The following is a 17,220-nucleotide window of genomic DNA, read 5'->3' as shown; positions in this document are numbered from 1 at the left end:
TTATATATTTTAACAGATTATCACAGAAGTCTGAGCATTAAACACTTTGAGGCAAAATACTGTTACGCTCAATATGGGAAAAACAATCTGTGTACTAAAATTACCATCTTCCATTATGAGATGGCAAACAAGTAGCATTTAATGTATCTCCTAGAAATTACTTCACATATTCAAATCCACTGTAATTGAGACCATCAAGTGTTGATCCCAATTAGTTCTTCAGTTCATATGGTACCTAATCCTTTCCTAATAAAAGCCTGACTTCTACTTTGTATGTACAAAAGTTGCAAAAGATTTTCTTGTGACAATTTAGAACAATAGTTTAGAACAATAGTTCTAAATTAGCAATGAATGATAAAAAGGTTTTGGTAATAATGAGATCCTGTATGAATAAAGGAAACACTTTTACCTCCTCCCTCAGTGAGTACTGCTCAATGAGTTTCTTCAGCTTTTCTCCCAGTTCCATGTTTTCCTGCTGGAGTTTGGCATTATGAATGTCATGCTGTTCCATTTGTGCCTGGATTTCATTTAAAGTAAACTGGAAATGTGAAGTTGCTTTTTTACGCCTTTCTTCTTCTTCTCTTGCGTTCTGCATGTTTTCTTCCTTATTATCAAATATATATATATATATATATATATATATGTTAATAGTATAAACCTACAGATACAATGCTCAAAAAAAGATGCTGCTGTTAGCAATGTGAGTTCATTTAAAGCTGCCCAAAGTGTTGCTCTAAACTACAATACATTTTCTGATCTATAACCAGAAAGTTCACTTAAAAGCAAGCAGATTTTCCTAAATAAATAATCAGAGACAAAAAGTACCCCTGGCTATAAGTGTTATCTGACCATCTAGATATTCACTGCACTAAAGTACAAGTAAGGAGTTCCTCAATAGTCAGCTTCTTCCACATTTTCCCAAATACCCCAGTCAGTGGTTCAGCAGGACATCATCCTTATTAGATCAGCCTCAAGAGATATATAACATCCACCAGCTTAATTTTTGTGTTACAACTTACATTCCTTAGAGGGCAAGAAATAAAGGAAATATTTACTTTAAAAAAGCTTACTTTCAACTCTTCCTATGATGTACATCAAAAGATCTTTACCTAAACAATCAGTTCAGTCAAAATGATGACTTGCTATAAGAGGGGAAAAAAACAATAACCATCTGCTTTTATTCTATCAAAACCCATGGTTCTAAAAGCAAGAAAAAGAAAACCCTCATACCAGATGAGGATTAATTTCATGAATTGTCCTATATTGTAGGTCCTTGAGTGTTTGCTGTGATATGGTAATGAAGGATTCTGCTTAGTTGAAATTAAACTTCAACTGCACCTTCTTAGCTAGTGCTAAAAGCAAATGTGTTCTCACAATAGGGATTATTTCTAATGTCTCTGCTTTTTTCTTCTCTGTTGATGCAAATTTTGATACCTGCTCACTCTTCCTTTATAATCGGCCATGTATAAGTACTGAAGTATTTAGCAACTGAATACCTGAGGAAGGCCAGAGAGTAGTTAAGCAAACTCACCAGTTAGAGCTCTACAACCCACTTTTCATTCTCAAACTCACTCTAACTCAAGTCTACTGCTACTGCTTTCTTCATTTCAGCTATATATTTTATTACTTACCCAAGGAGGACTTGGTAATCAGCAATATTAATTATTGGCCAAATCTGGCAACCCTAAGCTTCCTAAGCAAGAGGACTGTGAACACAACATTCCAAAGGGACACTAGATTCCCTGCAATCAAATATGAGGTACATTAAGGAGCTCTTCCTGGAATGTGAAAGTAAAAGTTAGATAGAAAAAGCGAGTAACCTCACCACACACCACAAACCAAGAAAAATAAAGAGCAAGGTAGTATGTCCTTGAAGTCTCCACAAACCCTTTTCTGTGTTCAGGAACCTAATATATCAGATCAAGACATCACCTGGGAGCTGTTATTACAACTAAGCCCCACCAAAGAAAGTGAAGCAAGGATATACAAATAGATACACACCGATTATAGAATCAGCCAAAGAACCTCCTAAAAATGAGAAAACCAACAGACCTTTAATGTCCTGTTGTGACGCTGAAGTTCCCTGCAAAGAGACTCTAGTTTGCTTCTTGCCAAGATAGCCTTGCTGTGCTCACTTTGCAAGTGAACTTTCTCTTTCATGATCAAAGTTTGCTTCTTCTGAAGAATCTTCATTTGCTTCTGAACATTCCTGCTTTCTTCCAGCTAAAATCAAAAAGCACTTTACATTCAGGAAGCACACTGAAAACCTCTGAGTAACATGTGAAAGAATTAGAATAATCGTCATGGGACCTTTTCTACAACTCTTACTCAGTGAAAGAAAAAGTATGCAAACAATTAACTACAAAGAAAACCAATCTCTGGTCTTTTTTTTAAATTAAAAACAATCTTTTAGGAAAAGTTGTTAAGAATCAATACCATTTAGTTTTCCTATTCGATGACAGAAAAACAGGTTATTGAAATAAATAAGAAGCATTCAGGAGTTCTTGTGAATGCAGAAGGCAATTTTAGAGTTAGAGCAAATTATTCTATATTACACTAACAGATACAATGGAGGTCTTGCTGACACTTCAATAAGGCCTTCATGAAGAATAAATGCTGAAAATTGAACATTTCAAGAGCAAGAACCTATACAAAAAACCTACAAGCAACATACAGATATTGAAAACATCTTCATTAGGTTACTAATTTCAAAACACCTTCATTGAAATCCATGCCTAGGGTAAAGGGGTTCAAAAATATAGCAAAGGAAAGAAACTACTATTGGCAGTGAGCCCACAACACAGTATGCAGACAATGAATCAAAACATTGTACTGACTTATTTAATGATATCAACCAATGTTATCTCAATAAACTTAAACAATGATTTTGCTTTGAATCTTATCATGGACTATGAGAACATCATATCTAAAATGGCTATCGTAGTGACATCAGAAGCACGGGAGAGTGAGAGATGTCCCCAGATCTCTTCTGTTGAAATAACAAAAGCTGACCATCTAAAACTAGACAGATAACAACCAACCTGCACACATGCATGTCTGAGTTATCTGCACATCAGAGCTTCTAGAGGTTAGAACTGCAGGGAGTCTGGTGGGAAGACTGGAAAGAACAAAGAAGCTGGCTCTCACAGACAGGGTTTCCTGAATGAGGAGGGGTAGGGGAGAATTTGCAGCCGGTTCCCCTAAAAGCTCTATCTGAGGGATCTGTGAACTCCACATAGTCAAGCCCAGGGATCAGCGCAGAGAGTGGAGCAGGGCCGAGAGCTATGTCTTAGCAGTGGTGGTTGTGAAGTGGAAGGCTGAGACATGGACACTACCAGCTACCCCAACCCACCAAACCCAGAGCAAGGCCTTCCTCCACCCTATGTCCTCCCGGACATTCCACCACGCGGAGCCCCAGGGGGACTGACACAACCAGTACTGAGAGGAAAATCACTATCGGTACCACAGACAGGCTGGAGCCAAAGATCGCCTGATCATGGCTTGTATATTTACTGTTCCAGAGAGAAAAAGACATTATTCACCTCAGAGATCTAAGAGGCTTGGACACCACCTACTATATAAAGAGAGACCTCTATTTAGAGTCTTCTTTCTAAAAAAAAGCAGACTACACTCCCATGAATGCCCAGGCAAAGAAACAGTCCACCAAACACCATGGACAAGCAGAATGACAAGGCAGTTCAAAAATAAAAGAGTAAATCTCCAAAAAATAATCTTAAAAACAGAAATATACAAGTTAAATGACAGAATTCAGTGTTGCACTTCTGAAAAAACTCAATGAGATGCAAATACATCGGATCAACGATTCTAGGAAATAAGGATCAAAATAGACCAAAAATGATTTTTAGCAAGGAAACTGAAACTAAAAAAGAACCAAGTAGAACTTATGAAGATAAGGAACACACTAAAAGATATAAATAGGGAAATAGTGAGCTTAGGAAATAGAGCTGACCAGATGATGGAAAGAATCAGTAATACTGAAGATAGAAGTGATTCAGAAGAAGAGAGAATGAAAAATAATGAAAGAGAAGTACAAGAACTAGGAAAGGCAACATAATAACAAATATACCAGCAGATGAAGAAGAAGAGCATATTCAGACAAATAATTGACAAGAATTTCTCAAATCTAAAGTAAGCTGGAGCTTCAAATACAAAAAGCTAACAGAACATGCAATATCTCAACCCAAAACGTCTTCTGCAAGACACAGTATATTAAAATTATCAAAACTTAATGACAAAGATAGAATTCTCAGGGCAGCCAGCAAAAAGAAGATGTTAACCTATAAAGGAAAACCCATTAGATTATCTTTACACTTCTCAGCACAAACTTTACAAATCAGAAAGGAGAGGAATCAAATATTCAAACTATTAAATGAAGGAACTACCAGCAAGAACAATGTATTCAGCAAAGCTCTGTTCTAGATAAGAAGAAATAAAGACCTTTCCAGATACATGAAAGGTGAGGGAATTCTCCACTATGAAATCTGCATTACAGGAAATACTGAAAGGGGTCATCCCACCTGAAACAAAATGACAAAAAAATATGTAACTACAGTAAGATGAATGACAAGCGAACAGAGACAGCAGTGCATTCCTTATAAGAAACAGGGTATTATAAGCTTAAACATTAAGATAATTGCTATTGCAACTTAGAAATGAGGAGGGGTAGGGAAGGATGAATGTTCAGCCTATATAGGAAAATCTGACAAAATAATAACAGAAAAGGCGAAGATTCAATGGTCGAAATTCATGAAGGGAAATGGAGATAAGGCACATGTAGAAGAAAATGGACTAATGTATGTGTGCGGGTGTGTGTGTATATATATACATATACATTCCTTTACATAAGCTTAACCGTAACCAGACATCAAAGATCCAGAACTGAAGTACGTAACAGAAAACAAGAAAAACGTGGGAAAAAATTCACAAAACCCCACCAAGTTAAAATAACAAACAGAACATAAGGACAAAGAATCAATGGAATATTTGGGCGACCAGAAAACAAAATAATATGGCTATGGGAAAACATCGTATTTCAATAATCATAAATGGACGGAACACACCAATAAAAAGACACAGAGTTGTAGAATGGATCAAAAACAAAACCCATGCTTATACTGCCTTCAAGAGACTCATCTCAGTTCCAAAGACAAATACAGACTCAAAGAGAAAAGGTGAAAAATGATATTCCAAGCAAATGGCATTCAGAGAAAAACGGATGTTGCGGTACTAATACAGGACGAAATTGACTTCAAAATAAAAAAGTTAAAGAAAGATACTGAGGGACACTTCATTAATGATAAAAGGAATCATGCACCAAGAAGTCATAACACTGATGAATATATATGCTCCCAATCAGGGAGCCCCAAAATGTGTAAAAATTACTAACAGAACTAAAGGGAAAAACAGACCAAAACATTATTACAGTAGTGGACCTAAATACCCCACTCTCAGATATAGACAGATCATCCAAACAAAAAATCAATAAGGAAGTAACATCCTTAAATGCACATTAGATCAACTGACATACACACAGCCTTCCATCCCAAAAGAGCTGCTTATGCATTCTCCTCTAGTGCACTTGGAACATTCTCAAGGATCGACTACATACTGAGACACAGAAATAGCCTCAACAAATATAGGTGTTGAAATCATACCAACCATATTTGCAGATCATAATGTACTGAAGCTGGGGATCAGCTGTAAAAGGAAAGCAGAAAGAACCACAAAAATATGGAAATTAAACAACATGCTACTGAAAAATAACTAGGTCATAGAAGAAATAAAAAGAGAGATCAAGAGAAACATAGAAATGAATGATAATGACAGTACAACATATCAAACTTTTGGGACACGGCAAAGTGGTAATAAGAGGAAAGTTCATATCATTGCAGGCCTATCTTAAAAAACATGAAGGAGCCCAAATGAATAACGTGTAATACTTCATGTTAAACTGGAAAAAGAAGAAGAAATGACATGTAAAATCAGCAGAAGTAATCAAAATTAGAGCAGAATAAAATGAAACTAAAAACAAAAAACAATAGAAGAAATAAATGCAACGAAGAGCTGGTTCTTTGAGAAGGTTAATAAAATTGACAAACCCCTTGCTAGACTCACTAAAGAAAAAAGTGTAAGGACACAAACAAAATCAAGGATGAAAGAGAAATTTTGACAGACGCCACAGAAATACAAAACGAATGTATAAAGCTAACAAGAAAGAGGTTTAAATTTTCTAGAAGCATGCTAACAAGATCATTACTTATGATGGTAAAGTATAGAATGGTAAAGTATAGATGGTAAAGTATAACATAAGAAAATTTAAATTATTGATTCTTCTTCAATTTTTACTGTAAATTAGACTAGCTTTACAGAATATCCCCACAGGATAAAATGTTTCCAAAGATAAACAGCACTCAAAATGGTTGCTCATGAAATTACAGGCTAGTCCTAATGTACTTAATGTACTCTATTAGTGTACATTAGAACTAATTAAGGGAGTTCTTACATTAACCAATAAATTTTAAATAGGAAGTAGTTTTTCCACACTATGTACTCTAACAAATACAAAAAATACAAGAATACTAAAAGAAATGGACAAGTACTTAGAAAAATACAACCTTCCTAGACAGCATCAAGAAGATCTGGAACCTAAATAGATCGATCAGCAGTACGGAAATTGAAACAATCATCAAAAACTTAGCAAAATGTGAAAGTCCAGAACCAGATAGCTTCACCAGTGAATTCTACCAAACATTCAAAGAAGATTTAATACCTATTCTCCTCAAACACTTTCAAAAATTGAGGCGGAGGCAATACTTCCTAACTCATTTTATGAGGTCATAATTACCCTGATACAGAACCTGGTAAAGATAACACATGCAAAAAGAAAACTACAGACCAATATCTTCCATTATTGTGGATCATAATGCTCTGAAGCTGGGGATCAGCTGTAAAAGGAAAGCAGAAAGAACCACAAAAATATGGAAATTAAACAACATGCTACTGAAGAATAACTGGGTCACAGAAGAAATAAAAAGAGAGATCAAGCGAAACATAAAAATGAATAATGACAGTACGACATATCAAACTTTTGAGACACTGGCAAAGTGGGACACATGCAAAAAAACTAAATAAGATATAACGAAATGAATAGAGCAACATATTAAAAAGATTATACAACATGATCAAAGCCTTCGACAAGATACAGCATCCATTTATGATCAAAACACTTCATGAAATCAGTAGAGAAGTACCTTAACATAATAAAGGCCATATATGACGAACCCTCAGCCAACATTATCCTGAATGGTAAAAATGAAAAACCTTCCTTCTAAGATCAGGAACAAGGCAAGGCTGTCCACTATGGCCACTGTTATTCAATATAACATTGGAGGTCCTAGCAGGTGCAATCAGACAAGGGAAAGATATAAAAGGCATCCAACTGGGAAATGAAGAAGTCTATCAGTCACTATTTGCAGATGACATGATTCTCTATATAGAAAACCCTGAAGACTCCACAAGAACACTACTAGAAACAATAAGCAAATATAGTATAGTTTCTGGATACAAAATCTGATACACTGTTCAAAAATCCATAGCTTTCCTATACTCTAATAATGAAGTGTCAGAAAAAGTGGAAAAAATAATTCCTTTGCAACTGCACCAAAAAGAATAAAATTCCTAGGAATAAATTTAACAACACATGTGAAGAACCTAAATAATGAAAACTATAAGACCCTATGAAAAGAAATCAAAGAAGATACAAAGAAATGGAAAAATATTAGTGTTCTTGGATTGGAAGAATCAACATAGTTAAAATTAATTTATTACTACAGCATTATACAGATTTAATGCATTCCCCATCAAAATCCCATTAGCATTTTTTAAAGAAATAGAACAAAAAATCATCGGATTTGTATGGTAGCCCAAAAGACCATGAATCGTCAAAGCCATCCTTAGAAAACGAATGAGGGTAAAGGCGGCATCATTCTGACTTTAGATTATACTACAAATCAACAATAATCAAAATGGCATGGTATTGGCAGCAAAACAGCCACATGGACCAGTGGAACAGAATCAAGAGTCCAGAAGCAAACACATATTTATATGGGCAAATAATTTTCAACAAGATGTCAAAAATATACAGTGGAGAAAGGAAAGCCTCTTCAATAACTGTCAGGGTACTAGACCTTGAGCTAATAAACATTAATGTTAGAAAAGTGAAAAAAAAAAAAGTCCCAGAAGATGGGCACTGACAGTCTGATGGCCTGAAGGATTCTCAGAAAACAAAGAATTGATCTATGATATGACCCAGCAATCCATCTACTGGGACTTTACCCCAAAAAACTTGAAAATATTTTTATAGAAATACATAGGCACCACTATGTTCACAGCAGCATTATTCACAGTGGCCAGGACATAGACACACCCAAAGTGTCTTACGATAGATGACTGGCTAAAGAAGCTGTGGCACACTTATACAATGGAATATGATTCATCATAAGAAGAGATGAAATACTGCCATTTGCGACAACATGGATGGACCTCGAGTTAATCATACTATGTGAAATAAGCAAGAAAGAAAAAGTTGAAAACCACATGATTTCACTCATATGTGGGGATATAAATCTAAAAGTAACAAACAAACAGGATGAACAAAAAGAGACTCATGGATACAGTTACCAGAGGGAAGGGAGGGAGGAGAAGGTAAATAGGGGTAAAGGAGGTAAAATATGTGGTGATAGAAAGAAATCTATGAGTGGTGAACACACATACAATATACATATAACTTACTGGATGTTGTTGATCAATGTCACACCAATAAAAAAATAAAAACTAAATTAAAAAAAAAGTGGTTATAGGTTTTGCACACATTATTAACTCAACCGCTCTTTTCCACTGCAAAAGTTCTCACATACCAGAAAATGAGTCAAAATCCTATCATGTCTATGGTAGCAATATCAAATTACTGTCCTATTACACTAAAGGTGATACATTACAGAAACTGTCAGGGTACTAGACCTTGAGCTAATAAACATTAATGTCAGAAAAGTGAAAAAGAAAGTCCCAGAAGATGGGCACGGATGCAATTAAGTCATAAAATTGATATGAATACACTGACAGTCTGATGGCCTCTTTCTCCTAAAAAACAAAAGTCAGAGTCACCTGATGAAAAGGAGAAAGGATAAGAAGTCTAGGATTCATAGTTAATAAAAAAGTTCAAGTAATACTGTAGAAGTTTTATAATAGTGAAGTGACAGAGGAGAAAGAGGTATTATAATGACCACACACAATAAAGACCTTGTTCCATTTTTATCTGCCTGTTTGTATTGCTGGATATCCAGAGTTCAGTTTCCATCAACCAAGGGATTTTGATGATGTATAGAAATATAAGGGAAAAAACAGACACAAAGACAGTAGGCAGTAGGCAGTATGGGGAAGGAGAAAGTAGATGGTCTACGTACTGGCGGCTGCAATGGTTAGAGAAAACAAATGGAGTGGGAATTCTTCAGAAGTATGCTAGACTGATTGATGGTGGTTAAGTTGTGTATGGGACAGCTGTACTTGGACCTTGGAGGTCCTATGGTATGAGGTGACCAGGGCAGAAGGTGGCCAGTGGGATACAGTGATGAGGCAGTCAAGGAATAGGAGCCCAAGAACAAGAGGCTAGAATTTGTCTCCACACTTAGACAACAACTGCACTATCATAAACAGTCTAATATAATTATTTTGGAATTCTGAAGTCTCTTCAAAATTTTGTACCTTCCAGGTAAATTCTTTTCCAGTAAATTGTGATTAATTTTGATTCTTTTAAGCCAATAGCACTGTAGCAGCTACTCATTCTTCCACTCCACAGCTCCACACTAGGTGGTCATACTAACATTCCTGCAGTGGCCTACAGGAGGTCTGGGCAGGCAATACAGACATAGTCCTCAGAATATTAGGGATTTGTGTTCTGATGACTGTCAGTTAAAAATCTTAACCCCAGCAGCAATTTATAGATCCACCCAATGTTCAACACTTAGAATTCTTAATTCCTATAGGTAGTTGGCATAAAATTTCATGTGTTCTGCATTGCATTCCTTGATCATTAACAGAACCAAATATGTTTTTCCTTTTCAATGAAATGCTTCTTTTGTATCTTGTCCTTTACTTATTAATCAATAGATGTTATTCATATATTCTTGATGCCAATTCCTTGTTAGTCATGCGTTGTAAATATGTCATGTTTATAACGTATCATTTGATTTTCTTTCATTTGTACTTTGATAAGTAGAGATTAATTTGAGTAAAGTAAAATTTTTTCCTCTTATAAGTGCATCTAAAGTCTTAAAGCAGTTAGGCATCTTAAAGAATTCCCAGGTCAAAACTGGAAAGTACTAATCTATGTATCAATTTCCAATTACTTTAAAGCTATTTAACGCAATTTTTATTTTACTAAGATAACTGACATAACATTATACTGATTTCAGGAATATAATGTAATGATTTGATAGCTGTATACAGCAAAAGGATCACAATAAGTCTAGTTAACATCTGTCAACAGTTAAAAAATTATTTTTTCTTTTCATGAGGAATTTCAAGATCTACTAACATTGTCAGCAATTTTAAAATATGCAAAACACTATTATCCATAGCCACCACTGTGTATATTATATCCCCATGACTTTTATGCTAAAATTGTAGGTTTGTACATTTTGAAACCCCTTAAGACATTTCACCAAATTCCCAACTCCTGGCTCTAGCAACCACCAATCAGATCTCTGTACTTAAGAGCTTTTCTTCGTTTTTGTTTGAATTCCACGTGTAACTGAGATCATATGTTATTTGTGTGCCTCTGACTTATTTCACTCAGCATTAATGTCCACAAGGTCCAGCAGCGCCAGATTTTATTGACTAAATAGTATTCCATTTTATATATATGGTGTGTATATATGTATACACATGAATACATATGCACACACATATTAATATACATACACAAATTACATCTACTTTATAAATCATCCATCAGTGAACACTTAAGTTGTACCACATCTTGGCTATGTATACAACTCTGCAATAAATATGTGGTGATTTAACTTCCTGAATTAGTGTTAAAATTTCAGAAGGAGGATTCACTGGATCATATGGTGATTCTATTCTTAATTTTCTGAGGAAACTTTGTACTGTTTTTCACTGTGGCTGTACCAATTTACCTTCTTACCAGTAGATTATGAGGGTTCCTTCTTCCCCACAACCTCTACAACACTTGTTGTTACTTGTCCTGTTGATGATATCCATTCTAACAGGTGTGAGGTAGTTGTGGTTTTGATTTGCATTTCCCTAACAGCTAGTGAAGTTGAGCATCTTTCCGTATGTCTGTTGGCCACTTGTGTCTTTGGATGAAGTGTGTTCTTTTTAATTGCATTTTTTATTGCCTGTGTCCATGAGTTGCTGTCTTGTTCATTTGTTGCTGTGTTTTATATCCCCATGTGAGTAAAACCATAGGGTCTCTACTTCTTCTGACTTTTCGCTTAGCATATAATCTTATGATTTAACCATGTTGTCCCAAATGGCACTATTTCATCTTTTCTTAAGGCTAATATTCCATTGTATGCAGGTATATATTCTTTATCCAATCATCTATCAAAAAACTCTGGTTGCTTCCATGTCTTGCACACCATGAATAATGCTCCCATAAGCATCAGATTGCACACTATCTTTATCTACTATCACTATCCTTTTCATACTATCATTATCTTTATGGATGAATGTTTTCAATTTTGTGGGGTAGACACCAGAAGAGGGACTGCTGGATCATCTGGTTATTCTATTAATTATCCGATGAAACTTCATACTGTTTTCCATAGTGGCTGTATCAATTTATAATCCCACCAGCAGGTATGAGGGTTCCTTTTTCCAACTACCTCAACACTTATTATTTGTTCTGTCGATGACAGCCATTCTAACAGGTGTAAGGTGGTATCTCATTTTGCATTTCCCTGGTATTTCAATTTGCATTTCTCTGATTAGTGACGTAGAGCATCTTTTCTTGTATCTTTTGGCCATCTGTATGTCTTCCTTGAAAAAATGTCTATTCGGCTCACTTCGTAAGTTATATAAATGCCTAACCACTATGTTGTACACCTGAATCTAACATAGGTCAACTATAACCAAAATAATAACAAAAATAGAAATAAACAAAAAAAATGTCTTCAGATAACCTGCTCATTTTTAATTGAACTGCTGGTAGGTTTGGAGTATTTTTGCTATTAAGTTGTATGAGTTTTTATGTATTTTTATATTATCCTTTTCAGGTACATGATTTGCAAACACTTTTTCCCATTCAATAGGTTTCCTTTTCATTTTATTGATCATTTCTTCTGGTGAGCAAAAGCTTTTAGTTTGATGAAGTCATTTGTCTTTCTTTTTTCCCTTGTTTTTAAAAGATATATCCAAAAAAAAATCAAAGCCAAAACCAGCATCAAGAAGCTTACTGTTTTCTTCCAGGAATTTTATCATTTCAGGTCTTACATTCTTTTACTCATTTTGCATTCCTTTTTAAAAGTGTATGAGTCTAATTTCATTCTTTGCCTGTGGTTGTCCAATTTTCCAAACACCAATTATCAGACCGTCCTTTCCCCGTTGCACATTCTTGCCTTCTCTGTCATATATCACTTGATCATGTATGCACAAGATTATTTCTAGGCTATTTCATTGATCTACGTGTGAAGTGATATGTGTTGATTACTATAGCTTTGTAATATAGTATGAAATCAGGGAGTGTGATGCCTCCAGTGTTGCTTTTCTTTTGTTAGATTTCTTGGGCAACTTGGGGTTTTTTGTAGTTCCAGACTAATTTTAGGATTATTTTAATTTCTGTGAAAATGACTCTGGAATTTTGGTAGGAACTGTATTAACTCTATAGATTGTTTGTAGTAGTAAAGACGTTTTGAAAATATTAATTCTCCCATCCATGAGAACAAAATTTCTTTCCATTTACTTGTCTCCTTCAAATTCTTTTATCAATGTCTTACAGTTGTCAGTGTACAGGTCTTTTATTTTATTATTCAATTTATTATTCAGTTTTTGTGGTTTGATAACTTTCTTTAAAGGTATTCTTAAGTTCCTTTTTAATTATATTTGCATATCTACTATAGATTTTCATTTAATGATTACCATGAGCTTTATATAAAACCTGTATTTAGTAGTCTATTTAGGTTGATAAGCTTAAATGCATTCTAAAATTTTATATTTTACTCTACCCTACATTTTATATTTTTTGTCACATTAAATATCATTTATCTTATGTATCTCTTCAACTAATTATTACAGTAATAGTTCTTTTTTACTACTTTTGTCTTTTAAGCTTCATACTACCTCTATTTGTAATTGATCCACTACCTTTCATAAATACTTACCTTTACCAGTGAGGTTTATATTTTCATTTTAGGCCATTTCTTTAGGGAAAGTCCTTTAATACTTGTATGATTGCTTAGTAGATACCCTGAATATTTACTTTTTGAAATTGGTCTGGAAATTTCTTTTTATCTTTCTCTTCAATTCTGAGAAGCAGAACTTTGCTAATAGGTTCTTGGTTAAAGGGTTGTTTTTAGCATTTGATTGGCTAATTCTTTTCAGCATGTTTCTACAAAAACAACAAATCTGCTGATGTTCTAAATACAGGAAGCCTTAGTGATAAAGTTTTTCTGCTTTTTTTATTCTGTTCACTTTTATGGGAGAAAGTTCACAGGGTTTCTAGGCATCTTTTTTCGACCAAATTTGACTGAATATAAGCCCTTCTTCCAGTTGTAATTTCAACATTTCTTCAAAGAATTTTCACCTGAGAGTCTCATGCTGTTACTTCATAGGTATTCTTATGTTTCAGGGCTATCTTTCATTAAATTATTAATGGATTTTATTTTTGCTGCTGTGTCAAGGTAAGTTCCTCTGTGCTGTCTTCAAGTACAATGACCCTTCTCCCACTCTACCTACTTTGTTGCTGAACTCCTTTAGTGAACTTTTCTGTGCTGTTACTGTATTCTTCGGTTCTGTCACCTGACTAGTACTTTCTTATATTTTTACGTCTTTGTTGAAGTTCCCAATGTATTCAACCATTCTTCTCCAGAGTTTAGTGAGCATCTTCTTGACCATTATTTGAAATCTTCATTATGCAAATACATCCATTTCATTAAGGGATTTTCTGAGGTTTTACCTTGTTCTTTTGCTAAAAATATATTATTTTATTTCCTCATTTTGGTATTTTTTTCCCTCTTAGGATCAAACAAGCACTTCTCCCAGTCTTGAGAAGAAATGGCCGCATGGAAGAGATGAACCCATTGTTCAAGCTTGACCAAGATATTGCTTGTTTCTTGAAACTTTCTGAGTGTCTAAGCAGCCTATTTTATTTTTACTAGCTCCAGTTATTACAGGTGTCCCAAGATCTGTCACTGTCCCCAAGGAAGAGAGGGGAAGAATCTCAGTCAGGACCTAAAAGATGCCAGACCCTCAAATCAACATCTTTTTCTTTTTCTTTCTTTTTTTTTTGTCTTCTTTTTCTACTACTGCTCATCTGATTTTCATCACGTGGCTATACCACTAAACACTGGCTTCCTTATCTAAAGGTAGCATTCCTTTTCCTGAGGCCATCATTCTAACAACACTGAGTGTGGCTATCTTTGCATTTGGACAGTTCTAGGCCATTTCACTGATGCTCAGGGGTTCCTGCTTCTCACAATATATGAGAAAGTGACAGGCTACATAGTGAGATATACATGCACCACTTGAAGGAGTAGTAACTATAACTGTTCCAGCTCTAAGAGCCATTTATTGACAAACATGTCAAAAATGTTTATGACATAGAATAGTTACTTTAATAAAATGAAAATACACAAAAGTTGTCAGAAATACTTCATATGAACACTCAACAAAACACAAGATTTTTAGCATTTACATTAAAACTAAGTATTCTATAGATTTCCCACAAGTGTTCTGCAGAGGGTCTTTCTCATTCTTTTCTTTTAAAACAATGGCAAGGTTTCCATGTTGACAGTGCATCTATAAGCTCAGAAAAATAATGCTACTTGAAATATTACAAGCCAGAACAAATTCTTTTATGAGTTAACGTATTTGTAAGATAGAAAAGGAAAAAATGCCTAGCATATACAACTAAATATTTCCTGAGAAACAGTATTTTTTTCTAGACTTTCATGCACAAATCACAATTTCAGTCAAAACTGTTAAAGTTTTTATATTCTTTATATTCTTTTGCATTTAGAATTTCTGGATTTAAACATACTAATCACTAACTCCAACTGACAGGCATATGAACATACAAATGAAAATGCTAACATAGAAATGCTGAGGCTGACTGAGTTTTAGGAGATCTATTTCACATCTCAGAAAGCACTGTAATGCTGTATGTATCATATCCTAAAAAGAGGCCAAACAATCAACATAAGTCCTAAGAAAAATATTATCCCTTCGATTCTGTAATAACATGTAGTTTTACATTTAAAAATACATTGAATTTATATTTTAAAAGTTTATCAAGCACAAGCATACACTGCTGTATTTTATATGGACCATACTCCCTTAATACTCACGAGATCAGCGTATTTCTTACAGAGAGCTGCCAGCTTCTCCTCTGGAGTTGAAAGAGTATTTAAGGCTTGCATCAATAATAATACTTCTTTTCCTGATGATGAATAAGATAAAAATAATGTTCCAGAAGATAAAATTAATTCGATCTGTAAATTCTACATAAAACTTATATTCAGATATCAGGAGTATAATCTAAGGCTATTAATAGATATAATTACCTGCTAAATTAGAGAACTATTTTTCAAATTATGATTTAGTAGTCCCCCACCCCCAAATTTCTTCATTTACCAACTGACAGTGCTATTAGCTAATTGACATTTAAGCAGTTAAGAACATTTATTGAAAAATTAAAAATATTTGCCTAAAATATTGATTCCAAGTTAAAATACTTTACAAAGAGTGGGAATGTTTTTAAAAGCTTCCTCTTATCCAAGTACCAATACACAAAGATGACCAAATCTGTTCCGCTAGAACACTCTGCTTATTAAATGTGCATAATCTTGTGTGACAATTTGAATTATGACTATATTTTATTTACTAAGCATATTCTGGGTGTTAATCAAGTATAATGCCAAGACAAGTTAAGTCAAATTAGCTTTTTCCTCAAGTAAAGAGTTTAAAAAAAAAATACTTTAGCACTCTGGCAAGGATCAATCTGGCTAACACAGGTCACTCCCCCATCCAAGTGAAGCTCTGAAACCCCACCCCACCCAACTTGTGGGCCCAACCAGGTTGGTTCCAGTGGCTTTTCCATACAGAAGGCGTGTCTTGCCTCATGCTGCAAACTTTCCTAAAATCTCTCAAAGATTCACAAAACCTGAATAAGCAGCATCTGGCTTCTTCTGCATGCCCCATATTCCTTACTGAGCAGCCTCCAGACCAGTATTAATAACAATCAGTCAGGGTTTGCATCTTAGCTTCCCTCAGGCACCTCCAAGCCTATCACAAGCAGCAACCACTTGCAGATCACTTCGTAACTCACATCAAGTGACCCTGGGACAGGCAGAAGCAATGGCTGTCCTCGGTCTGCACAGAAGCCCCTTCCAAGTGGCTCCAGAATTCAGACACAATCACTTCCAAAAATGACACACCCACAAGGCAGACAGGTAAGGCACCAGACCCTGCTAAAGCAAATCCTGCTCTGTAGGTTCATCTCCTGACAATAGCTCCTCTATCAGTGTTTACAACTAATCAGCCTAAGGGTCAAATCCTCCCATTGATGGGCAAATAGCAGCCAAGGCTCAACTACAATAGGAGGGCATACACAGCCCACACAAGGGACACACCTAGAAAACACAGCTCAGGTGACCAGGGAGACTGCACCACTAAGTTTCATGGAACGCTTACTACATAAAGCTACTAAGACCAGGAGATTAAAAAAAAAAGCTCTACCTAATACACAGAAACAAACACAAGGAGGCAACTAAAATAGGTAGATAGAGAAGCATGTCCTAAATGAAAAAAAGGGAACAAAGCTCCAGGAAAAAAAACAAACACAATGAAGTCAAGCAATCTACCAGATGTAGAGTTCAAAACATTGGTTATAAAAATCCCCAAGGAACTCAACAAGGACTTTAGGGAACATAAAAATAAAGACAGAAAACACAAAAAAGGATC

The 17,220-nt window shown here is 35.0% G+C and overlaps 1 protein-coding gene across 2 annotated transcripts; it reads right to left on the bottom strand.

Annotated features, from left to right (window-relative positions):
• Window positions 1-44: 44 nt before the first annotated feature.
• LOC120593209 (gamma-taxilin-like) lies at window positions 45-15,722 on the bottom strand. Of its 2 annotated transcripts, none has more exons than XM_039850916.1 (3): window positions 15,606-15,722; window positions 2,053-2,223; window positions 45-517 (listed from the first exon to the last, which is right to left on the bottom strand). In XM_039850916.1, exons 1-3 carry the CDS (start codon window positions 15,675-15,677, stop codon window positions 323-325), a joined length of 438 nt encoding a protein of 145 aa, XP_039706850.1. In that variant the 5' UTR covers window positions 15,678-15,722; the 3' UTR covers window positions 45-322. The 2 variants fall into 2 exon arrangements, with proteins under 2 accessions (XP_039706850.1, XP_039706849.1); XM_039850915.1 differs by having other exon boundaries at window positions 71-604.
• Between the last annotated feature and the right edge of the window lie 1,498 nt (window positions 15,723-17,220).

Source organism: Pteropus medius, unplaced genomic scaffold, assembly GCF_902729225.1.
Source record: "Pteropus medius unplaced genomic scaffold, Ma_sr-lr_union100, whole genome shotgun sequence".
NCBI classification, from domain to species: Eukaryota; Metazoa; Chordata; class Mammalia; order Chiroptera; family Pteropodidae; genus Pteropus; species Pteropus medius.
This window is presented reverse-complemented; position numbering and strand designations above follow the sequence as displayed.